The sequence below is a fragment of the Neodiprion fabricii genome, chromosome 7 (assembly GCF_021155785.1).
Source record: "Neodiprion fabricii isolate iyNeoFabr1 chromosome 7, iyNeoFabr1.1, whole genome shotgun sequence".
NCBI lineage: Eukaryota > Metazoa > Arthropoda > Insecta > Hymenoptera > Diprionidae > Neodiprion > Neodiprion fabricii.
The window spans coordinates 20819361-20845657 of NC_060245.1; the positions used below are offsets into that span (position 1 = coordinate 20819361).

Sequence of the window (26297 nt, forward strand, 5' to 3'; positions counted from 1 at the left end):
AATTCCACCTCTTCCTACAGCTACACTAAATCAACCAGTTAATTCAGTCACGTGCCTACAATTTCACCCCCGTTTCTGTCTTCACCTTTTCTGCTCTTGCGAACAGGAGTGGAATTGTCGTAACCTTATGACAGTATAGTGGCCGGGGTTTGCCATTTTTAAACTCGATTCAAAGTAGAATTCGATACAAGAGGTAACGAGAAACCATTATAATATTTCCCTTGAGTAATCGATGAAAGTATGGTTTGAGTTTTACCATAGAATTCGAATAGCACCGTAATTGGGAGAGTTGAATGGTCGGCTTCCATTTTTGTAAACATAGCAGTACCCAGCAATTGAAATACCTCTGCAATAAACATGATTCGGGGATCCGCTATTCAAGCCATCAATTCTATGCTTTGATTCGTTTCATCAAAACTACACAATCGCAAAGCCAACATTCAGGAATCCTCAATGTATGGAATAGAACACGTGACGTATTCGTACCACCATATTTTAACGTTTAGAAAGTCGACAAAATTTCATTTCCATAAATTGAAAAAAAAAAACCACCTTTTTTTATCAAACGCAGTTTTTCTATCATATTTTTCTATCGTATATAAGCGTGTTTCAACGCTCTGATCGTAATAATGACACAAATCATTCAATTGGTGAAATTTGATTCGGACTACTGGAAATTTAGGCTAAGCTGCACTGTTTCAGTCTCCTCGTGTTGGAGCCGACCTTGTTTTCCTTACTGATACAGCGACGCTGAACGAAGTTGGGAACAACTGCAACCTATTAGCAGATGATAATTCCAAGTGCCAGAGTTCCTCGGCACTCTTCGCTTTAATAGAGGCTCTAAACTCCAACGAAACACCTTAAGTATTATAGCTGACAAAGTTTTCAGTGGCTCGAGTTAAAAAATTTCCGAAGTTACCATTTGACGGAACGTCGATACTCTTGGTTCTGTCTCGAGTCCCTTCGACTGCCTCGCATGGAAAGACTCGGTTAGAAAAGACGAAGAAAAACAAAAAAGAAACTACTGTGTCAGCGCGGTTTGTTGTAACTATCTTTGCCTGTTTTTTACGGTGAATTTAAGGACTGAAAAATGAGTTTGACTTACGAAAGCGATCTTTCGATAACTTTACGTAATGAGATACGCATAAGAACAAATTTTCAACCCTTTGATGTTAATCATTTAGCAAAATACGTCCAGGTAAAAACCGAGTGAGTGTGTCTCATCTTTTCTTCAATTAATTCAATTTCGTTCACCGTGTTGAAAGTTCAGATATTTCAGAAATTCGAATGTTCACACTAGCGAATATTTCTTTATACATTTTTGTCGATTTTGCAGTTCAACTGAAAAAACTTATACACCTTTAATTATTCATCGTATTCCGAAGAGAAAACACAACGACTGTTATGCAGCTGAAGGAGGAAGGGGGGGTAAAAAAAAAGTTAGAGGGGGAATCGAGATCGAAAAAGTTTGTTACCACAACTTTAAATTAATTACGACAATGATCACGACGGGCAAGTTTGAATCCTCCTTTTTTCTCGGCTGAAAAAGTTGGGAGGATTCCTCGTTATTACATTCATCGTTGACCGCGCGTTGTCTACCAGCATTTTTTTCCCTCATAATTCACTTTTCCCGTTTTTATTTAACTTTTTTCTTCCATTTGTTCTTTTTCCCCCGTTCGCCGCTCGGTGCGACTGCAGCGGGTGTATCACGTTTCTCATTCAGCAGCCCCGTTCCACCCTTGTTACATTTTCGTTCCGCGTATACAACCACCTGAAACGAGAGAAGAGGAGGATGTGGAGGAGCGGAAGGAGGACTCCGGAGGGTTGAAAAAGCACACAACTAGCCGGTATCGGGAATAACGACAGTAATAAGATAACAAAATTAAAAACGTAAAACACGGGGAGTAATGTCGAAAATTGATGAAGGAAAAGAGAAGAAGGGTCAATAAGCCCGCTCACTGTCCGAACGTGCGTGCAAACAGGGAACGGATACCGGTGCGAGAGGAAGAACGAGAGAAGAGGGAAGTTGAAACCACCGTACCGTGAGTGCCTCTCAAAGCGACCTAATTAAAAAACATAACGAACCAATTTAAAATGAGCCCGGCCATAATGCCAGTGGCCTGACAGGCATATGGCACAAGGCATTGTGTTGCCTCGGTAAGAAATACATCTAATTATACCCTTAACCACTGACCTTCCCTCAGCAGCGAGAATAATTACGCTTCTCTAAAAATGTTGCGAAAGTGTGACTTCTTCTGCAGAATCATTAAAAAACTGAGGGACATAGAAAGGTTAGAAGAAGAACTGACAGGGAAAGTAGACGAGGTTTACGACCTTACCGATTTTCATTGTTCTCTGACACGTTGTCATAAGTCAAAAGACATCAGACTCGTGATTTCTTTTTTTTTTTCAACCTGTCAACCCAGCCGTTTCAAGGACAAAAACCTCCCCCAATGTTCATTACCCAAAATTAAGCGATTATGGTGAATAATGCCCAATTAGTATTTTCAAACAATTGTAAGTCATTATCGAGAAATAATTAAAAATTGATTACTAGGAGTGAATCTTGATGTGGCTTTCGAACCATGAAACGGCCAAATTGGTACGTAAATCAAATCAACGTGACCAACGTTTTTTGCTGTACTTGAACATATCGCAAGCTGGAAAAAATTGGTGCGGTACACTTCAGGTGCTTCCCAAGGCGAATGAGGTCTGTCTGAAATTCTATCCTAGTAGAGATTTTTCAACTGCAGCAACATCTGGAAGCATCATAACGACGTAGCGTAAAGAGAGAAGGGTAAAAACAAAACAAAATAAAAAAAAAACAAACGAATAACCACAAGAAGTTTATTCAGGTGCAGTTGCAGACTGTAGTTCAGAGGTCAAAGGAAAAACCGCGAGCTTTTCTGTTAGAAATTCTCTGGCCAGCCGGCGTTACTGGACGGAGCTTTAACTATGGTGGAAGAAAAGGCTTGAGCGGAAGTGGTCACGTGGATTCTTTGCGTATACTATACCTACTTCTACCCGAACGCAAAAACGAGACTTGGGGTCGAATGCCGCCATTCCAATCCGAGGCTAAAGGCACCACAGCGTTTTTTTTTTTACGTAGCTCCGTGAACTCAGGACTATTACGGATATTCCTTGACTTGAGTAGATCTTCAAGGACTCTTGGGTCGAGGCAAGATCTCAAAGCGAGAAGTCGAGGCTGAAGCTTTGCGGTAAGTTCCTCGGAACCTTTAGTTCTTCCATTTGTCCCGCGGATGTGCCGTCATTTTTTTTTTTCTGGTAATAACGACACGCGATGTGCGGACAGGCGCTTGCCGTTTGCAACCATGCGACTCGACGCGAAGGTGACCCCGGTGGTATCGATTGGCACCAAGATTTTCATTCAGATTGTCGTTCTCGGCAGTCAATCGTCGTTAGTGTCCGCTACAACAAATTACCGAGTCATTCTTGGTTATGGGTGCGATTATTGTACGGTGGACAGCCGCCGATCCGTCAGAATGAACGCGGGGCGATTTATCCGGCCGGAATAGGGTGAACATTTTTTTTTTTTTTTGTCCCAAGTGTGAGAATGGTTTGTTGAATAAATTACGCGTTCCGTGAATTTTCTTTTTCTCTCTCTCTCGGCCTACTCGCGGTGAAAAAATACTTTCCAGCCCGTCAAGCCTGACAAATTCATATGATTCCTAATACGCGTATACGATTTAAGCCACTGCTGGGAGGGGAATTGAAGTTGCTTTTCAATTCCCAACGCATACCGAGTCACGACGACGGAACCGTGACTTGTTTGAAAACTTGTAACGAAATTTTGCCTGTTGTTCTCTTATCTCTTCTCTTCACTTACGCCAAAAACTTGACTCGACGCGAATGGCGAGACACGCGAAGGGTGAGTGGACACGATGGAATCGGTGATGCGCCCGAAAAGGGTATGGAAAGAGTTTTTCAAACTGCCCCTGTAGGATCTAATGTTCCGTAGGGAGGGCAGCAAAGTTGGTAGGATCTGCGATATCATCTCGAGGAAACTACATCGGGAGATCCTGTTTCTAAGCCACCAACGCCCTCTCTCATCCACTTGCTTCTGAAACGAGAGATACTCGGTGCTGAACCAAGAAGACAACGGAAAACAAAAATTGGAGGAAAAATTTTTCCCAAACTTTCGTTGATCTTGTAAAGTTTGCGGCGTTCTTGAGGAAACAACGGAATTAGCTGCTGCTGTTGCCAGAGTTTCAGAAGCCTCTAATGAGACTTGATATCCATATCCGTCTGGCACTCCGGTGTGAAGTGTAAAAGAACTGAAAAGAGTAAAGAAAAGAGGGTGAAATACGGCACTTCACCGGCGTAAGGTCGACGCATCAACCACTTTAAAGTAATGTAGGTTCCAAGCTCCGTGGCTTAGGTGGCTACGGGCTCGTGGCAGGTATCACATATCACGAGTATAATAAAGCTCGTCGAGTCAGGCGGCATTCTAATACTCGCAGCTTAATGTTGCCAGGCTACGCTAACAGCCATTTCTGCAAGCTCGGAGCCTCGGTTTTTAGCATATTCCTTAGCGGAGAAGTGACGAAAGAAGAAGACCGTGTACTTCGATGGAAATCCAAACCACCAGGCTCCATTGGATGAAGATTTTACGGCTCAAGGATATATTGGGTGTACATTCTCAACCAAAGGTGAATAAGATGAGAATCGGACAAAAGACAACCACAATAAAAACGATTAGAATATTAAATTTGAATAACAATAATTCCCAAAAGTTGTCAATCAATTGTTTAAACGAAACATTGTTTAGAAAATTTTTCAAGAATGTTTTTTTTTTATCATCTGAAATGAATTTCCTGATTTTTCTGAATACATATGAATTGCGAAACAATGTTCGCATTACTTTGAAATGTTCGTTTTCGAAAATTTGTAAAGACTGTATTTACAAAACTATCCTTTCAATGCCCCGGAAACTTCTTAATTGTAATGTAGAATGTTTTTTGAAGAAAACGTATCCAAAAATTCCGATATTTCCTCCATTTTTCAAAATTTAAAATCTTCGGAAAGGGAAGTTTCGAAATGATCAGAAAATTGTTTATAAATTCATGTGTATTCGGTAAGATCAACGAATTCGTTTCAAATGACAAAAAAAAAGAAAAAAAAATTGTTATAACATTTGCTTGTAGGCAGCGTTTTGTTTAAAAAAATGATTGACAACTATTGGGTATTACCGTCATTCGAATTGAATAGTTTTTTTTTCTTATCGGCTTTATCGTGGTTGATTTCTTCCAGATTATTACCTTATCGAAAATTATTCGACATCGTCGACGAGACTCACTTTTGACTGAGAATGTATAGCCAATACATCCTTAATTGAGGCACTGAATCGCGAATCTTATACGTCCAATCCGGGTGCAAAGGTCGTGTTGAGCAGAGGCCGGAGAAGGTACGAGGGGCGGAGAAGGTCACGACACGACAACGAAAGGGGCGCCAGTTCCGCCAAACGACGAAACTTGCCCAATAAAGCTACGCAATAAGGGCGCCAGCACGCAGCTCGAATATTCGGCAGTTTATTACCGGGAAAACTTGAAACTTGTACTGTATAGAGCTGACGTGTCCTCGTATCTCGTTACTCGGACCTAACTCGCGGGTGTGAACTGTGAAATGAAAATATGTCGCGTTCCCCGAGCTTGCAGGCACTCTCCTCGTTACCCTGCGGAAATTATCATTGCTCGTGCCATTTCCAGAGGCGGCTTAAAAAGCTTGGGTAAAACTCGTGAGTCGGTTCAAGTCTTCGACATTTCCTTTATCCTTTTCGCAATTTCGTTATCAAGTTCGCGTCGTCTTTTTTTTCTTCTTCTTCTCATTTCAGGCTTGCTTGCTTGCTTCGTTTTTTTTCTTCTTGTTTTTTTTTTGGTTTGTCTCTCTTTCTTCTCTTGGGCACACTATTCTCGTACCCTCTCAACTATGACTGAAGTTCACACTTTGCGTAGTGAAAATATTGGATTCAATTTTCAAGAGTCTACGCGTACCAAGCTCATGCTACCTTTTCTCACACCCACCTGGCGAAAAATTTTCGGTTTATATTTACCTCGGGAAAATGATGGCGTCGCGTGGTGTATGTGTAAGGCTGTTCGAGGAGTAGCAGAAACCGCGTTTTCACGTTCCTCAAGGTCTTATATAAGGTTTCCTCCAACGGCGAAGAAACGCCCCACTCGCGTATATTTTATCCTGGCAATGTCTCCCGGAGGCTGGAAACTACGGGCGAAAAGTTTCCGCGGGGTGTAATGTTATACCCAAATATCATCTAATTCTTTGAATGCTCAGTCGTGTACCGTTTCCATTCATTTTCCCTTTCCCTTTTTTCCTCTTCCTATTCAGCGGCGTTCACGACTCCTCGGAACACTTGACTTTACCCGTTTCTCGACCTTTTGTGGCTAAATAAATAACCCAGAGGCTAGAGAAGTAACAAATTCTCTGACCGCAATATTGTGCCCGAAGTTTTCCGTACTTTTCGGTTGATCGAATCACTTACACGCGTTTGGCATCGCGGTAAGAAAGTACCGACGGCAAGAATAGGAAAAAAAATGCAGGAAATCAATTGAGATGAATGATTCATGTCTTGATGAATGCACAACCTGATTGTAAAACGGAGAGTACAATCAAGGTGCGATGAAATTATCTTAAATCACGATTAGCTTATGTTAAAATACGATACAGCAACAAAACCATGATCTTCTACATTGCTCTATTACAGTCAATAATGCAAACCTAACAAGGGAATGCGTTGTTGAAGCTGTGTTAGAGTATATTTTTTTTATTATTAGGCCTGTCATCAATTCCGTTTTTATACTAAGCCAGCCAAGCGAATGAATTTCTTCTTGTTTCCGGGTTTCAGCTTTGCACAAGTGCAAAATAGTCATGTTGCCACAGACTGTGACAATTGTGTAAGCATGCTGTGAAACGTGTAGAACTGTGATTCGCTCTTACCTACGTTCCACTTATTGTGTATAAAATTTTTATTGTAAGGCTATCGTTCAAAATGGAAACTTGACTCTCGTGAGTCTGAAAGAATGTAAGTGCTTTCTGAATATAGGTAGATTAAAGTTGCAGTCAATTTTTAGATCTCAAACCGTGCTTTATTATTCATCGTAATTTAATCATCGAATTGGTTTTGGTATTTGGGTATCTCGTATTATAATTTTAAATTGATGCACGGTGTCATTGGTCCAATCTGCAGGTATAAGTCCGTTGCAAGCCATGGAAGTACCAGCGCTGGTCAATCATCATGTCGCCACGTTACCGGATCTGTCAGAGTGAAATGAATAGATCCCATTAATCACAGTAAACGGTTGCTGTGTAATAAAAGTTTTGCTTCTACATGACGTTTTATTTTTGGGTATCACCAATTACATTTACAATATTATTGTTCCGTTTAGCCGTGCCCTACGTTGCAGAAGCTAACTTCGTACGTAAAATCATTTACAGATACCAAAACATTGAGCTTTGTGTTAATTTGCGTGTATCGATATTGAAGTCTAATGTTTTCAGCGTGATATTGAGAATATCGAGTCACCCACGAAAGTTTTTGACGTGTAACCCAACCTAATAAAAAAAAAAAAAAAAACTTTACTCGCTCGAGTTCTGAATTGATTTATACCTTACTCGACTTGATATTTCGAGAGATTTTGAGAGCTGCGTTTGCTATGAGAACAAAACTAAAGTGATTACCAATTGCGAGTTGGTGATAATTGGAAGAATTGTTAAAAAATATGCACGAGGGCTCGGTAAAATGATTTAGTAAATACGTCGTGTATTCACACGGATCAATTGAAAAATAAGTGACTAAATTTATCGGTCAGAGGAGCCGTATATCGCATAAAAACAGAGATTTTCAGCTATGTTGAGGTGATTGTTTTAACTCTTCTTACTTACCAGCTACAGTTTTACCGTGGATCACGTAAATTTGGAAGAATACAAACGCGGCAAAGATAAGACAGCCTGCTCCTTTCATGATGAATTCACAACAAGTGTAGTCAATACTCAGCAACTGAAATATTTTCGCAATAAACTTGTCTGATGCTCCTCGTTTCTATACCAATCGCAACGATCAAAAAACCAGGTGTTTAAATCTACGAGGCTTACAGTGTAGTTAAACTTGATTTTTCCCACTATTACGATTATTATTATTATTATTCATTGTTTAAAAAAACAAATTTCCTTCAAAGTGGACACAATCTGCTCGAGCAAAAAATAATTATCCCGCAAGCTAATCCAGACGAGCTTCTGATTCTGGAAAAGTTGTTACACATATGGAAACAAAGACTAAATTATTGAATCATCAATTTCAACATAAGGAATTGTAAACGATGATTTTACGCGTTACTGATTGAATCTGTCGGATTTGAAATCTGATGACGAACAATTACGATGATGCATATTTCGATCAATCCGGTAGGTAAAGTTAATCTTAGAGGATGTTTAGGTGAAGTAACAAATATTTAGCACGGATACGAGAATGCTGAAGTTTCAAAAATATCGACCTTATTGTAGGGAAGAGAAAAATAATTACTTACATAAGAAACGTTCGGCGACGACTTACGACTATTGCCAACTGACTGCACATGTTAAACTGTGTCAATATATACTGAACACAAATGTATACTGAAAACATGCTCCCCGCTCTCAGATATACAATAACACGAACTGATCATAAAACTTCACGTATCTGACAATTTTTACTGCTATTTAATGTTCTTACATGCTATTAAATTCCGTAGCAAACTCCAAGACCTTGATATTTTATGTTTAAACGAACCAACAGAGAAAATGAAAAGCTGAATTCGTGACATGAAACGTTACAATAGATCAACTGTGCCACGATTTGAAATATGCTATATAGATAAAGACGTACACGACTGCAACGATAAGTACATTTTTTTTTTTTTCTCTGAACAAAGTTTAAAATCGGGAAATCTGTTTTTTTTTTTTTCTTCAGTTTTTCGCATTTATAATAAGAATTCATAAATTTATCGTTCTTATTAATCTTTTTACTCCAATAATAGATTATTAAAAAACTTGCGTCGCGGCATTTTTAACCGAGGAAAACTGAAAGGGCGTAAGAATAGGATTTTTTCAAAGATGAGTGCTGTCCGACTTGTGGCTTTTTCATAATTGCATGTTGTATTTTTTTAGGCTTCGTTTTGCTAACTTATATTAGTTCGACGAGTCGTCCGATCGCAATTTTTCAAGCTGATTTTTTATTTCAATTTTAATTTTTTTATACAAGTAAGTTTAAAGAAATATCAATTTATTCCTTTATATTTCTTCTTAATTCAGATTATTATTATTATTGTTTTTTCTTTCATTGAAATAAATTTTTTTTACATCGATATAATTTTTTCTTCTCTGTTAACAAATTATTCTTATATGAATACAAACTAATTCAAATCAACTTGACTTGGTTTTCCAGAATTCAGTTATTTCTCAATTAATTTTCATTATTTCAGTCAATTCTCATTGGTTCAGTTATCTTGCATTAATTTGGTTGATGTACATTAATTCAGGTGTATTATAATCGATTCACAAACTTATCGACACGTAAAATTAATCACAACAACTGTTCGATGCACCTTTCTATAAATCCAGTATTTCACTTTAATTTCTGTAAAACCTCCGGAACAAAAATCGATTCTACCAATTCTAGAATCCCTTAAGATTCACGTAGAGATCGGTTCAGAAAACTTGATACACTAGACTTAAAAATATTGAGATGAATAAAAAAGAAACTCAAAATCGTATAAACATAATATCAGAGGAATTTGGAGAACGTAGATCAACAAATGACAAAAAATAATAGAGTAAACGAAGAAGCGAATGAATTTTGCAAAAAAGTATGAGGATCATTTCGAATGCGACACTCTGTGACTTTAAAGCTTTATACATTTATAACTGCAGCTTTCGGTCGAGAGTTTCGTATAAGCATATAAATATACGGGTACGATTCGTGTCGTTCATAAACATATATTTACGCAGGTAGAAAATTATGCCGTTGGCATATAACACGTATCTAAGAGGGAGGCGGAGAATTTTTTGCAAAAACAGTGAAAAGGACCTCGCGGTATTCCTCTGCACATTATCATAAGCCAGTAGGTACCAATTTGTTTAACATAATACGAGTGGCAAATTTATGTATATACGTTATTATGTTCTGAAATGTTCACGACGAATTCCAAGCGAATATACACCCGCGGATATTGCCGGCTGGTGGTAGACTCGCTGAAAATCCTCTTCACCCTGCAGCATTTGAGGCCTGTAAGAATAACGGCTGACGCGTCGCGGGCCTCGTCAAATTTCATTTGTTCTTCGAGATGACGAGGGGGAGGAATTTTTTTTCTCCTTCTACGGACTGTAATTTTATCTTACATCGCTCAATATTTTAGGGCACCTTATCGTGAAACGTGAGAAACGAACGATTACCGAACAATAGGGGGAAAATCGGTCGCCGTACCGATATGCGAGAAAAGTTGCAAAATCGTGGGAAAAATTTGATTGAAAAAAAAGAGCAAAAAAAACGGTGCGGTATAATCCATCGTTGGATTTTGGACAATCGGAACGAGGGGCGGAAAAGTACGCTTGCATCAAGGGTGGAGAAAAATTATTGTCCACGAAATTGGAATCGGAATCCCGGGATAATAAATGTGCGTTTCGAAAAAAAAATTATTTTTTTCTTGCCAATTTCAAATCGCTTTTTCACGCAAAGCCAAACGATTGATCAAACCATATTGCCGGTTAAAAAGTGACGTTTTAAATTCCAAATAAAGTACCACAGCATACCGAGATTATCGCGGCTTATTTATTTATACGTACACTGAGAAAAATTTCATTTGTTACAGTAACTAGAAAAATTCAGTAAAGCATGTACCGTTAAAAAAACTGTTTGAATATTGTTGGAATTACGAAAAACGAGGCACACGTGAGCATTTTGCGCTATCGTCGATCCTTTTTTGGTAATTGCAACGCAAAATCAGTTTTCTCGGTTTACTCTACTTTTTTAGTTGAACAAGGCTTTAGTGTCAATTTATCGTTGCACGAGCATTAAATTTTCGCAACAGTTGCAAGAAAATATAGCAAAAGTGATCGTAATGAGAAAGAATAGTAACGGATACTAGACTTTCCGGTAACAGCTAGAAAATTAATTTTCATTTTCTAACTGGAACTATATTTTTCGATTGCGGTAAAAAATGAAAATAGTTAAGGACTGAGCGGTAACCGTAAATGAAAATTTATCTCGGTGTAGGTAAATTGGCGGTCGAGGCTAAACCCGCGTTTATAGCTCCGATCGAGATCGGTGATTCGGATAGTAATCGAGCCAAAGTAACGATCGTCGAAGTTAACGATACCCGCAGAAGCCTGGACGATTTCCATTAAACGACCATCGAGCTGCTCTCGTGAGTTAATTAATTAGCACCAGGTCCATAAAGCAGAGACGAGGCTACGCAGCGGAGCTTGATTCTTACGTAACAGCGTGTCTGGCTTGAAATTAAAACGGAAAACGTGAAGGAAGATTGAAAATCAGAACAGCTGCAGACGCTTTGAAGTCATTCGGAAAAATCCGGGATCAAGGGGGTAAAAGACGTGGGTGAATTTTTTGAGCTTTCATCTCGAGAAGCAAGCGTTTGATTCGATTGGTTTTTTTTTTTTTTTCTCTCTGCTCAAGCGTCTAAATCGAATTTCATTTGGATATTTTTTCAGTTGGAATCAATGACAGGAGAAATTTTTTTTTAATTTCTTTGTAAAACGATTCTGAGTCCGAAAATTGTGACGTTTTGTGTTGACTTGACAGACGAAATATACGACAGTAAAAAAGAGTGGAGACGTGATAAAGAGGATGAACAGTCACGGAAAATTGTCTCCAAATGTGAAATAAGTCGATCGAATAATTTCTGAGTTACTGTACCGAAAAAATCGAATCAAATACGAGTTACAAAAACACAAATTTTATGTGTAATCCGTTTCTTCTCACATTTCAATTACTTGCTTCGCCTGTAGCTTCCGAATGAAAATCTTGGTCTGAAAAATTTAATTTTTTAACAAAGAATTAATGAAAAAAATGTACAGCTGATAGATCAGAGGGTGCAATAAAAATCAAACTCGTGATTCGAAGAATCTGCAAATCGGTAAAGAAAGTTTTTTTTTTTTTTTGTTCTTCACATCGCACCATACTTAAAAATAGAAAGTACATTAGTCGGTTCAGGGTGGAATTCCCGATATCCAGGTATCCGCTTCGCGAGGATAAACTAGTTCCTCGAAGTTCTGTACACACAAGATCAATTCCATCGTGTAGAGTATTTGATTTTCCTGATACCCGTCCCGCCGTGCTGCAACCAGCGTCCAAAACCCTTCACCGTGCGCCGATCTTTAAACCCGGATGAAATCGAACACGTCTCGTACATATATATATATATATATATATATATATATATATGTATATACCCGATCCCCGCGATCCCGACCTGCAGGGGCTCAGAACTGTCAAACTTTACCCCATTACAAGTTCTGCACGCCCTCTGCACCCGATCGTTTTGCGCCGGCTGCCGTGTCTGACCCTTGAGACTCGAGTGCTTTCAGAACTGTTGTCCGAAATTTCCTGACCGAATTAACCATCGATTTGATACTGGGAAAAGGAAAAGGAACGAGGGATGAGGAGGGGGGGGGGGGGGGGGAGGGAGGAACATCAAAAAAGCATCAAGGAGCTGATCAACCTGACGAACGAATGGAAAGAAACTTAATCGAGCTTGAGGCACAAAATTATGCTGCATTTTTTTTTTTTTTTGTTTTTTTTCCCCCACTTGGAAACGTGACAACGGAATCGAACGAGACCGAATGAAGCTTGCTACTGAAATTGGAGAGGAATTTTTTAGTATCTATCACCGACAGATTGGAACGATCGGAATCCAAAATAAAAAACGAAAAAAAAAAAAAAAAAAGAATTTAATCGACTCGGGGAATGAGCTGAATAAAAAATTTACTTTAGACGGTTTTTGCGCAAGATTAGAATAGAATTCCTTTGACCAGCTATTCCGAGGGTTAAACGAGTCGAAATTTAGACCCTCGTGTACGCCTGAAAGTCCTACGCTTGGTAGGATGTGTTGTTGGATCTGTAGAGGGTTAACTTTTTATCGAAAAGAGAATCTGTTCTAGACCGAAACTTGGCCGACATTTTCGTTTCCTTTACGTTTAGGTTCAAAGTAGGACATCTTCAAAACTTCTAGAGATCCTTTACCGTAGAATGTACAACTTCAGTGATTGAACATTTAGATGAGTACTTGAATTTGATTTCCTTATTTAAATTGATCGACATGTGAGTAGTTATAAGAAATTCAAATGTTAGTTACAATATTCAATGGTTGAAATTAGCCGAGTTACTCGTATGAAATTTCAATCTATTATCGATTAATTTACTGATAATTATTGCAATTTAAATCCATTACTCATCGCTTTGGTAGTAATCAATGTAATTCAAATTTATTTTTCATACTCTGATTTTTATCAATACCGTTACTCAATTTTTCAGGCGATTAAAAATCCTAGGTTTGGGGAACTATTTATTATTTTGGTAAAATAGATCACGGGTTACTGTTTGAATTATTATACCTTTGCAACCTTGGTCCTTTATTGAATCTAATTATTCCGAGCAAGTAGAATAATACAGTTACCAATCCAGACGCTAGTGCAGTATTTTTTGCGGAATTCAAGACATAACCACATTTTGCTTATCGTATACGAGATTTTTATCGTGAGGCTATCGGTCGATATGGAAACATTACTCACACGAGTCTGAAAGAATAAGAGTGTTTTCTGAATTCAGGTACATTAAAGTTGCAGTCAATTTTTACAACTCAAAACATGCTTTATTATTAATCACAATGCAATCGTCAAAATAGTTTTGGTATTTGGGTGTCTCGTAATATAATTTTAAATCGGTGAACGGTGTCATTGGTCAAAACTGCAGGTATAAGTCCGTTGCAAGCCATGGAAATGCCAGCGCTGGTTAATCCTCATTATTGTGTGTAGATGTAATCCGGTTCTGTCAAAGTGAAATGAATAAATCCCATTAATTACAGTAAACGGTTGTTTTGTGATAAAAGTTTTGCTTCTACGTGACGTTCTGTTTTTCGGTATTGCCAATTAAATTTACACTATTTCTGTTTCGTTTGGTCACACCCTACACTGAAGAAGCTGACTTTGTACCTCAAATCATTTACAGACCTAAAAAGATTGAACTTGCTGGTAATTTGAGTGTATCAATATTGGAGCACAATGTGATAGCAAAACTGAAGTGTGAAAAATCGGTACCATTTCTATTATAAGTTGATAGTAATTGGTAGCACTGTAAAAAAAATATGCACGAAAGGACAGTGAAATGATCTAGTAAATACCTTGATTGTTTATACGGATTAATTCTTATACTTCATACGTACTTTCAGTGAAAAATGACTGACATAACCGATTGATTGAAGCTGCCGTATGTATCATTGCATGATAATAATGATTTTCAGCTATGTTGAAGCGATTAACTTCCCTGATTTTACTTACCAGCTTTTTCAGCGTGGATGGTATTGTAAAGTTGGAAGAATACCAACGCGGCGAAGATCAGACAGGCTGCTGCTTTCATGATGAACGGCAATTAGTGTAGTACTCAACGATTGAAATACTTTTACGATAAACCAGGCTGATGCTCCTCGTTTTTATACCAATCGCGACGATTCGTATACCAGTTTTTTCCAGTCATCAAGTTTGCACAAGTGTATTTAATCTTGCCATCGCCAACGCGAAAGTTTAATAAAGTTCAACCGAGATTGTTCCAGCCACGTTTATTACTATTATTCACAGTTTAAAATATTTTCACTCCAAATGAACATAATATTCTCGAAGAAAAGATAATTCTAGATTCGATTGAGACAATAATTTCTCGAATTAGAATAACTTAAATTAATCCATATCATTAAAAATAATTTTTTTAATTCCGACAAATTTCTTCGATTCAACCTAATTCATGTCAACTCGTGAAGCATGATTTGAATTCAGGATAAAATGACATCGAAAAATATAACTGGCCGATGATTCGAGCTTCGTGAAAAAAAATGCCAACCAATTTTAAACGATCAAATTAAAACAAAACCGAATCAAGGTTGAATAATAAAATTGAACGACGTTATTCCGGTCCCGAGGGTTGATCCGACGGCTAAGGAAATCCGGCTAAAGGGTATTTAAATACGCGGGAATGAAGTTAGAGACTGGATTTGTAACGGAGAAGGGGCTTCGAGTTGAGCTTGATCATTCGTCGATCTGGCGAACGGTGAACGCCGAGTACACGATCCTGGTTCACAGTCTTTGCCTCCCTTCGGCCATTGCACTGCAGGCTGACCAACGTCCGGCTAAATTAAGGTTCGCCATTCGTTTATTTAGCCTTTTTGCTAGCGCAATCTCCTCCGGGGGTTACCGTTATTTGCCAACCCGTCCCGAGGATAAACGTCAATGACGTCCTGGCCAATGACGAAATGGAATCCCGAGGGAAATCGGCTGCGGAGTAAGCGAGGATATCAGTCGGTGCCCGAAGCACACCCGAAGTATTCTACGTTCTTTAAAACATTTAGTTTGTCGGACGAAAGCGAGGCGCGATGAAAATTCTGCAAGTGGGAATGGATGAGGTTCTGGAAATCGAAGGGAATGTTGCGGAAATTTTGTTGACGTGAAGAAAATTTTCACGATATTTTGGAACGTAGATGCTCGAAGTACAGAAAATTCAAAATGAGGAAAAGTCAAAGGATATGGAATAATGAAAATGTCGAATTTTTCAAAAACGCAAAAAATTAGGGTTCCAGAATTGAAAAATACAGAAAGTCGAAATGCGGAATGACAATTCCAAATTTTCGTTTTTTATACTTCACTTCTCCACATTTTGAGTTTTCGCGATTTTGAAAACTTCCATACTTCACCTTCCCACGTGTAGACTTTTCGTCATTTCTTTCGATTCTGTATCCCCCTCCCCTTATCTTTCCTAACATTCCCACTTTTTCATCTTCACTCGGTATTATCATCGCAATTTCACGAACCTTTTTAAATTTCTTTTCATCGAAGACCGAAATATTTCGGCATTCTTTCTCCTGTGAATCTCGCGCCTCTATATCGAACGCTCAGCTTTAACGGGGTAGCCATCGCGCAACAGAGAGAGAGAGAGAGAGAGAGAGAGAGAAATGGGGAGACAGAGAGCTGGGAATTATAATTTTTAATGTCTGGACGCGAGGGGAGGTCGGAAGGTTGAAGTGAAGGGTGGAGGGACGGTTTTTAATTATAATACTTTCGAAATTTCATCTAGATTAGCATGACGTCGACGTAGCTGGGGGCATGTTACTGTCCGCGTGCATACGTGAGAATAAATGAACGTGAATATCCGGGGTTTGGAAAAAAAAAAAAAACAAAAAAAAAATTTGAAAATTTTTCATCTCCTTCGACAAAATTTTGCTTTTCATCCCTCGCATTCGATTTTTCACCCCAGGTACTCGATTTCCCCGGCTGACGGATCCCTCGGGTTATTTTAACTGAACCGGACAAATTGATCGATTAAAAAACGACAAACAAACTCTACCGGGTAAACAAACTGTACGAAAACAGCGATATTACTCAAAAAACTTTCCGTCAATTTTCATCATCCGTGTTTTCGCTTCTTGTGCTGTCTCGCGTTTGTTTTCTTTTATTTTTTCGTTCTCCTCACACCGAGAAAATTGTTCAATTATATACGGGACAGCGCGAAACTTGAAATTCTCAGTTATTTCATCCCCTCGTAAAAACCGTTTCGATTCCCGTTCTTTACTTCCTTTATTACTCGTCTTTTGTAGTACCGACAATATTAGTATTTTCGCGAAACCGGGATGCGAGGTGTGGAAAACGGTTCAAAGGAAATTTTTCATTCGAACGAGTGAACGTTAGTCGCTCGTGTCGGAGATATAAATAAAAAAAGATACGAAACTGTATGCCATACGTATTATATCCACAGAAATAAATAACGCGGCGAGTTGATTCGATCGTTCCATTATTCATAAAGGATTAAAGCGGGGCCGATGACTAACCCAAACACGAGCAAGCGAGGCAACGAAAAGCAAAAAACCAAAAGAAAAAAAAAAAGAACATGAAACAAAAAATTTACAGCTTAAATTGTGGAAAGAGGAGAGGAGTAAAAACGGAGGAAAAAAAGTGATGCGAGAATCGACGAGAGATAAAGGATTAAAATTTGTTCGTTTGTGTAATTTTTTCTAACGACAATTGTCGCGCGTGACGCAGCGATACACGAACTACGCCACTCCTTGTTTATTTAATTAACGTTCGACTCGAGTACCTGTGAATCATCCACTCAGATAAAAGTATACTTAAATTAAACAAGTTTTTTCTTATACAGATGAACAAATGCCAAATGCTCGTTTCATTTGAGGTAATACGTAGAGTATTCGTAATTGTTTTGTTGAAGACACCTACGTGAATAAATTTTTCGTCTCACTAATACGAGTCATTAACTGTACGAATACATCCGAATGATGGTAATTAATTCGGAGAACTGATTCACTCGGTCGAATCCGAGCAATCTTCCTTAAAAAAATGGGAAAGCATATTTTTTGCATGTTGCCAAATCAAAGAAAGTTTGAATACTTTAAAAACGTTCGTTTTTGCTTTAGATCGAAGTAATTGGGGATTTGAAAAAAGTAATTTTCCTTCACAATGAAACTTGAAGATTCTTATAGAAATTATGAGAGTATGATTTCGATTTTTCCTTTTAGCTATGATGAAAAAAAGTCACACCTGTACTTTACCTGATTCATGCGTAAACACCGAAAAAAAATGTAACGTAGATTTTACATCTGTTGTGGTGAATATATGGATTTTTTTGAAGTCAAATTTACATGAAGAGGCGGGGTTGAAATTCCGATTTTCAAAAATTCGAAACTCTGCTCTATCGTAACTTGAATTTCGGAACTTTAAGCCGTCGGGTTTCCAAAAATTCGAAACTTTGTTGTTTCGTAAAAGTTTGATCTCCTTACATCAAGTTTCGCCACCAAACGATTCGTAATTAGGCGCTCTCAGAACTTTTCAAATTCGAACCTTCAACCCTGCCCTTACATATATTTCGACAGATATCTACCTAAACATATTGAAACTCTTACTATTGGTTTCGTGAATTTTGTTATTAGATTTGTAAATCTTGCCATAATTGCTGTAGCTTGGACTCAAAAACATTGCTTTCCATACGGGGGGGGGGGGATGTAAAATCTACAAAATTTTTCTTTCCGTCTACCCTGGATGTTTGGCTCATCTTTGTAGGGTATTTCCGGCAAATGGCGAGGGAATAAAACCCTCGAGGCTGAAGAAAAAAAAAAAAAAAAGATCAAAATAGGGGAAGATTCCGTCCGACGTGGAATCCGGGCCGCGTCCGAAAGCCGGAAATGACTTAATAGCCCCCGGGAGCGGTGTGATTCCAGCGAAAAAGTACGCAACACGCACTGTCCGTTATTTGGGGCGCGGTTTGCGCCCCTAATAGCTGCGGTGACAACGCGACGTCGAGTTATTATCGCTGCGCGAGAAGCAGGGTGAGATGAGGGAGGGGGGAAGAAAGAGTGAGCAGAGGGCGGCATTGCCTCGAATAAATAAGGAGAAATAAAGTCGGAAGCTCTTTGGACTAGACTACGTCTTGACGCACCAACGATGACGGAAACAAACGACTTTGGACTGGCCGTGAGACATCTTTTTAAATTACCGTTCTCGCACTGCAGGTTCCAAGTTCGTGGAGAAAAATAAGAACATTATCAAATTCGAATTTCGAACTACAAATTCAGATTCGCAATTAACGATTTTGTAGTGGGACAACATGTTGCATGAAAATATGACAGTTTCTTTGATCGAAAATTACAAATTTTTGAAGTATGAGCTTGGATTTTTTATCCAATTACTAATTTTTACCAAAATCGGAACTGCGTTAGATTTTCTCCGCCACTTCAATTCAATTTCCAATTTTGTAAATCCGACCTAAGATTCGTGATTAGTGACCCAAAAACCTACTGGGTACCAATTTTCATTCAAATCCATTGATCCGTTCTCAATATATGATCATTTGATTTTTTTTTTTTTTGCATTTTAGTATTTAAACAATTAAAAAAGCACCGAATCGATCAATTGCGAAAATCTAATCAGTTCTAAGTTTGAAAAGTCCACGACGATTGAGATCAAAATCATAAAAATCCGGTCACTCGTTCTCGAGATATCGTCGGACAAAAAAGTTGACTATCTGAAAATGGTTGGAGGTGATCCTCTAATCTTCAAAACGTGGAGATTTCAACTTTTCATTTCCTCAGAGATTACAATAACTTCCTTTTTTCTCTGAAAACAAAGAAACTGTAGATTAAGAATTGCTGAATTTTAATAGGTCAGATAATAAATAATTTTAATGCATTTGTTTCCATGAAATCTTCCACTTTGTGTGAAAAAATAACAAATCCATTTGACGACTTATCAGTAAACTTTCTCAATTCCTTTACACAAATGAGTTAGTTTGCAGCCTGTGTCGTTAAATTTATTTTAACGGTAGAAAATGGAATAAAAAATTTCAAAAAATCAATCAATCGACATTTATTCAAGTCATTTAACGTGCGTCACGATATGAAATCGAATAAATATCTCATCGAAAATCTACAATAAATCAATTTTCTTAGATCGATTGCAAATTTTCTTAGTCGAACTGATAATATTCATTATCATAGCTGCACGCTGATAATTTCTTCCGTCAAAGTAAAATTTATCTGATTTTTTGCCGGTTAGTTCAAGTTCAAGACATTTTTTCCCTTGTCTAGAAACTCGGTAATTTTTTTCTGGGTTTTATTCCCTTCGCAATGTGATTTTGGGCAGCTGTGTACTTTGTCACATCTTTGATCCATCTTTATTACTCCGATGCTCATCAGTTTCTAACGAATTACCAGTACATCATACTCGATCCCTTCGCTCATTTTCACCCTCTGTATTTCTACCGACGGATCAATCCCCTGGATTTGAGCCCCGGATGCTACCCGGAAAGATTTAGGGGATTCGATAATCGCCTAGCACCGTGATCATCCTGTCCCAGCTAAATAAGCGGGTTTGAAATCCGGTTTACTCAGAGCCAGTAGTATTTATGAATCGGTTTTTCGAGTAGTTGAATATTTTTCGGATCAATTTGATACCACAGTTTCGTTTTCTGTAAATCAGGATATGCCTGACAACCTAATTGGAGATTTTTTTAACCCTCGTTCGTTGAGGTAGAATTTTTGTTGATTGTCACGATCGAATCATAAATCTAATTAGGTGAATTTATCGCGAATCTTTGAACTACGTTCACTTCAAACCTGGGAGTTTAATAGATTTCCTCGAAATTTACAAATCAGTGACGAATGATCTGGTCAATTTTTACCTGTAGAAAATAAAACCAGTGAAAACATGAAGGATTGAGATTAGTCTCGAGCCAATCGAAGCTGGCAACCTGATCAAACATATTTGAACACCTGTACAAAACACTCGCGTTACGCAACTTGATGCGAATTGCGCATTAAGATTTTCTCCAAACTGCCACAAAACTCTGCTGATTCACTTATGGACAGTTAAAGCGGAGAATTATAAACGACTGTGAGTAAAATTTGTTGCACTTGTAATCTTTTTAATGCTCCTCTTCAATTATTGAAAACGAAAGTTACACGTGCGTGAAAAACGAAACGTGTCAGCAGAATTAACTAACTTACTTACATTATATCCGTGAAACTTACGAATCGCGTTAAATTCTTGCAAATATTTAACATCTGTACAAATATCCCGATAAGTTAAAATCCGATGCTAATTGCGCGGCAATTCCACTTGCGGATACCTTGAGAATATTTTCTTTCAATCATAGTTCTATCCGCGGTAATTGGAGCGGAATCGAGTAGAAGGCAAATGGTTGAAGGTAGGGGAAAATCGTGGATGAAGGAGCGAGGAGGGTGATGTTATCATATCTGGTTCATGGTTGGCCGGCAATTTTCCCCGAGTCCCTGTTTACTCCGGGTTTCTCCCAGTCCCGAGAGGGTCGATCGAGTCACGGGACAGGAAGAGATAAAAGATATCGAGGATCGTCCCTCTCGAGTGTTTCGTTGCTTCCGGTCATCCCGGATTCCCGATATCTGCCTTTGGAAGGGTGGGGTGGAAAATTGGGAAAGACCGAGAATTCGACGGGACGATATCCCGAGAGTCAAATTACCGACAGTTGAAAACGTATAAGGACCATAAATGCGAAAAGTTGGCTTGCAGAAGAATAAAAATTTAGAACGCAAAAATGTATGAATAAATTTATACCGACAATTTTTTTCTTTTTTTTTCGAGATGGGCAAGATTACGAAGGGCATCATCAAATTGTGAAAATACCGAAGAGTATCAAGATGACTTTTCAATTTTCAGACTCGTGCCTTTTTCGAAAATTTACGAATCCGAATTTATCAATAACGACTGATCAAAGACTCGAAATGTGAAAATTCCGTAAAACGGTAAGACAGAATGGACAAAATACCTAAAAGAATGCAAAACGTTAGAGACAAGTTTATTCTTTCCAACGTTACCAGTTTCAGCTAATAGATGGCGTTACGCTGCCGAAGCGAAACGAATGAGGAAAACGATTTAATGTAACAGCGTCTTGAATAAATTGAACGTACGGGAAAAAAGATGCACCGTTTAAATGTTATTAAAACTATGTTGCCTTTTCATTTGCGTTTTTTTTTTTTCTTCGATGACACGAACGATTCTCCGATACAATGAAATAATCTTGATAAAACTGGCTTCGAGTTGACGAATTTCACAAATTCCGAATTCTCAGTAGATTCTGTATTTCGTCCTCTCAGGATTATTCTGATCCTTCTGCATTTTTCGAATCGAGATTGAGCTCCCTCTGAACTTTGATGTTCGCTAAATAACTTCTATCGTTTACTCGGCTGTTCGAAGTATCGGTCGCTCTCAATTTTTAATTTTGTAACTTTCGTTTCTCCGTATTTTCACATTCTGTGCTTTGATTATTCGGAATAAATAAAAATTCAAATTTTCTACTCTTTTTTTCGGTAATTTTGGACAAATGACGATGGGATAAATTTTTCTGTTTCAGGCTGTGACGCTCGGCTGCCTCGAACTTTCTTCCTTGCAGCCATCTTCGCTGTTCTAATCCTCTTTGCTGGTAATCAATAGTGATCTGTTCATGCTAGTGATCCTGATAATGTGAACGAGTGGTAAAGACGTGTATTTTTGTCGGGCTGAATTTAGTGGGAAGAAAAGGGGTGTGCAAACTTTTCGCAAGACCGGGTGTGATTTTTTGCGTCTGGAAAAAAAAATATATATATATATATATATGCCCGCAGTTGCGACGGAATTTTATAAATCCTTTATCACTGTAACGCTTGCAATTGCGCAAGGACTGAAATTATCGGAGGCGATTTGTTCCTATAGATTAACGTGTCAGGTTTTTACTCGAGTGTTCATTGTTCGACGTAATTTTTCAATATTTTATTTTTTCCTTCTCACGCGAAAAATCGACGAGTATAACAGCTAATTCCAACAATCTTACCCGAGTGAATGTAAAAGTTGGAATAAATATGCAAGAAACGAACAGAAATTTATGTGTTGAATAAAAAAAAATAAATAAATAAATAAAAATTGTCCAATGTCGTGAAAACGATTCACGGATAATATTTAACGCCTAAAAAAACACATTACTTTTATTATCGACGATCGACATTTCAAATAATTTTCCCGGCCTAAATAAACACTATGAGTTTAATTTAAAATTAGTAAATTTTACTGGAAATATCGATCAATTTTTCAGTGTTGAACATTTTAAATTCACGTCTTTGGTAAATACAGATAGAAGATTTTACTCTGAATGACAATATTAAAGACAAATGTATCGAGGTGATGTAATTCGTAAGGTGACTTAATTTACTGAACAATTCTAGGCCAGCTGATAGAAAATTTCCAGTTTGAATTTCAAATTTCTCAGAGTCGATTGAAAAAAGGTCCTATTAGGATTTCTAATATTTTCAAGATGCAATTCTTCAGGCGTTGATCTATTTTTTCTGGCGTAAAATTTGATTATTTACGTACATAGCTGCGGGACTCAAGATTTGAAAATGTGGAATCAAGTGATTAGATTTTTCGTACTTTTCAATCATCGATTTGTATATTGACAGAAATATTTGCTTGCATACGTGTCGTGTAAATATTATATTTGACATATAGTTATGTAAAATTGAATCGAGGCCATTCATTCATTCGTATAATTGTAAAATTAGGAGAGATAAATATTCTCTATATTACGTGGTCCTGTTTCAACTCCGATAAATGTATACCGATAATATAAAAATTTATTACATGTATAGGCTTAAATGCGAAAATTACAACGCCAATATCTCTGTGTGTAAAAATGATGATTAAAATGGAAATGCTTTAAAGGGAGTATAAAAATATATGTATAATAAAAATGGTGAAATTATATGATACATTTAATGAATGATTGGCTTGCTTGGACAATGATAACGAAAATAACGGAATTCTTAAATTAATTAATGTAAATTAAAGATGAAAATCAAGCGAAAACAAACATTCGTTAAAGAGAAATGATGAATAATAAATGAAGGGGGATATGAATGTACAGAATACAGGGTGCTAAATTTACTTGTCGATTATATAACGGATCGTGATTCGAATGGCAACAACACGAATTCGTGATACTCAAGTTTCGTAAATTTCAAACCAACGTAACCGAGCTACACTCGTGAGATAAGAATTAGAAATAAAATTCCAATCGTCCGGTTAATAAAATCGATAATTTCAGTTACGGTAACGAAAGAATTGCAAAAACTGTTATGTAAAGCTACTTAACTGTAAATAATTGGCTAATACTTTGATTGACACTGTAGATTGAAAAGTGCAAAAGACAAAAGAAAAAGAAATCAATCCTGTCGTCATTTTGAAAGTAAACTTCAAAATCAATTACGGCCGATATAATTCGATCGAGCGATAAGACGAAAAGTGACATATTTTGAAATGAGAATTTGGCTAAATAAAAAAATCTATCTCACCATGAATATATATATGTATAGATAATAGATATACATGTGCGAAGCTAATTGATCAAGGCTTGACCGGTTTCGTTCAAAAGTAATTTGAATTATCGATCACGTCATTTTCGGTCATTTCGTGATAAGTGGTTATAATAATAATAATAATAAGTATACATAGGTGTTAATTTGTTAAAAATATAATAACCATGTACATGTTTAACATAGGTATGTATTATACGACCACAGGACATATTACGATTATAATTTATAAATTTATTAACACTTGTAATTCGATTTTCTATATTTCCAGAGTGAATAACGATTGTTAAATAATACAGCCTATGGTATATATATATATATAAAAGAAGAGAAAATTATGCGAGAATATATGATATATATACAGATACATATATATATGTATACATATATATATATATACACATGTATATTTTACATTCAAAATACCAAGCCGTGTCACGCTATATGCATAAATAAATATACATATTGTATATGTGTATAGATATTCAATACTGTACAATATATCTGTGTGTATCTGTGTCACGTGAGTGCGATAATTAAATATTTATCGCGTCGTTTATCGTATTTACGCGGAATATTAAAAACAAGGTGAGGTGATAGGGTTGCGAAAAGAAACAATAACTATTTATTTATAGCGACTTTTCTCACACAAATGATCACAGCGTTTCATCGTCGACTTTTTCGTAAACAACAATATAATATATGTTATATATATTATATAATATAATATATATTTCATGTTATTCATATGCTAGTGTAAATGTTCAGATCCTCCGCTGAATAATCAAATGAAATAAACGAACAATTTGACAAAAATAATACGGAGTCGAAGAGTGATTGCCCGGATCGCCTTGGAGATTTCGTCAAATTTATGTGCGTCTAGGGGAATGCAGAAGAGTATATTTTCATCCTTGTAATTCGCACGGCGTGACCGGTAAAAAAAAAAAAAGACACAAGCAGCGTCGAAAGGAAAAGCCGCATTGTCTCTTCGAAAACGTGATCGCTGCGTGTATCGCAAAAGAAAAAAAAAAAAAGAAGGGAAGAAAGATAAATCGTGTAATTCCGGGAGTTTAATTAATCGCGGTAACGCAACCGAGCTAAATTTATTACGCTTTTATCAGCAGTAATATTATATATCCATCTGCACGTGATGCATGGTGGGAAATAACAATTTGTCAATTTTACGAAACAATTTGCATGCATGTTGATCTTGCCAACTTGAAGTTCGTTGGTTATTCTCAGATATTATGACAAATAAAAAGTATGTAACTAAAAAAACACCGGGACGATATCAGATCTAATAATTCAGTCGAGCCAAGGTCTGTCCTGTGTCCCCCATCTCCATTACGTTAATAAAATTCATCGTTCGCGTCGTTATAACGAGTAAAACACCTGACGTTTAACCACAGGAAATGGCGATAAATATGCAAGATGTTGCTGAGAAATGAAAAAGCTTCGAAGAAGTGAAATTCGAGGAAAATTTATTCGTGCGGATGAGAAAAAAAAAAAAAAACGTCACCAGGAAGATGATTTAATACAAATTATATCGAGCGGGAAGATTGCAAGTAAATTCTAAAATATATTGTTCGGTTAATATATATTTTTTATTACTTGTATTACAATAATTATGACGGTCAGAAAATGCCGTCAATTTACGCCCCTCTCGTTCTGATTATAACATGCGAAATATTAGTTCTGAAAAAATTGAGAGACAAACGGCATTAGAAAAATAAATAAATAAACGTTCATTCCTACGCGTGTTATAATTATCTCGAAATAGAACGATGAATAAGTAAACACGCATTATCGGTCAAGTTCACATCCATCTAGTCCCTAGATCTCAATTTCGCCGTTGAGGATATTCGTGTTGTGCTCGCATTCACTCGGGAAAATCGACAGAGATCGACGCCTGCCGAGCGGCTGGCATACGTGCAGGTGAGTTGGGCAAGTGGCATATCTTAATCGCTTTCACGAATACGTTTGTAACCGGCGATTAATCGTCGGCCATGTTTCTTTATCGAGCCATCAATTCCACTCCAACTGGACTTCCTTTTACCGTTCGAATAATACCTTTTCCACGTCCAACTGCTCGTAGTACCCGTATTGGAATAATAATAAATAATGAAGTTG

At 37.4% G+C, this 26297-nt stretch overlaps 1 protein-coding gene and 2 long non-coding RNA genes across 4 annotated transcripts in view; 1 reads left to right on the forward strand and 2 right to left on the reverse strand.

Moving 5' to 3' along the window:
- LOC124186418 overlaps nt 1-25935 on the forward strand; it is a 44725-nt gene extending 18790 nt beyond the window's left edge. For both annotated transcript variants that reach the window (XM_046578129.1, XM_046578128.1), the window contains one exon: nt 22178-25935. In XM_046578129.1, the coding sequence (XP_046434085.1) occupies nt 22178-22257 (80 nt within the window). In that variant the 3' untranslated portion in view covers nt 22258-25935. The remainder of the gene's footprint in view (nt 1-22177) is intronic.
- Nucleotides 7103-8675, reverse strand: LOC124186420. The gene is made up of 3 exons (XR_006871663.1): nt 8556-8675; nt 7915-8029; nt 7103-7287 (listed from the first exon to the last, which is right to left on the reverse strand). It is a non-coding gene; the product is annotated as an uncharacterized LOC124186420 (long non-coding RNA).
- LOC124186419 lies at nt 13871-14760 on the reverse strand. The gene is made up of 2 exons (XR_006871662.1): nt 14578-14760; nt 13871-14068 (listed from the first exon to the last, which is right to left on the reverse strand). It is a non-coding gene; the product is annotated as an uncharacterized LOC124186419 (long non-coding RNA).
- Nucleotides 25936-26297: the final 362 nt, after the last annotated feature.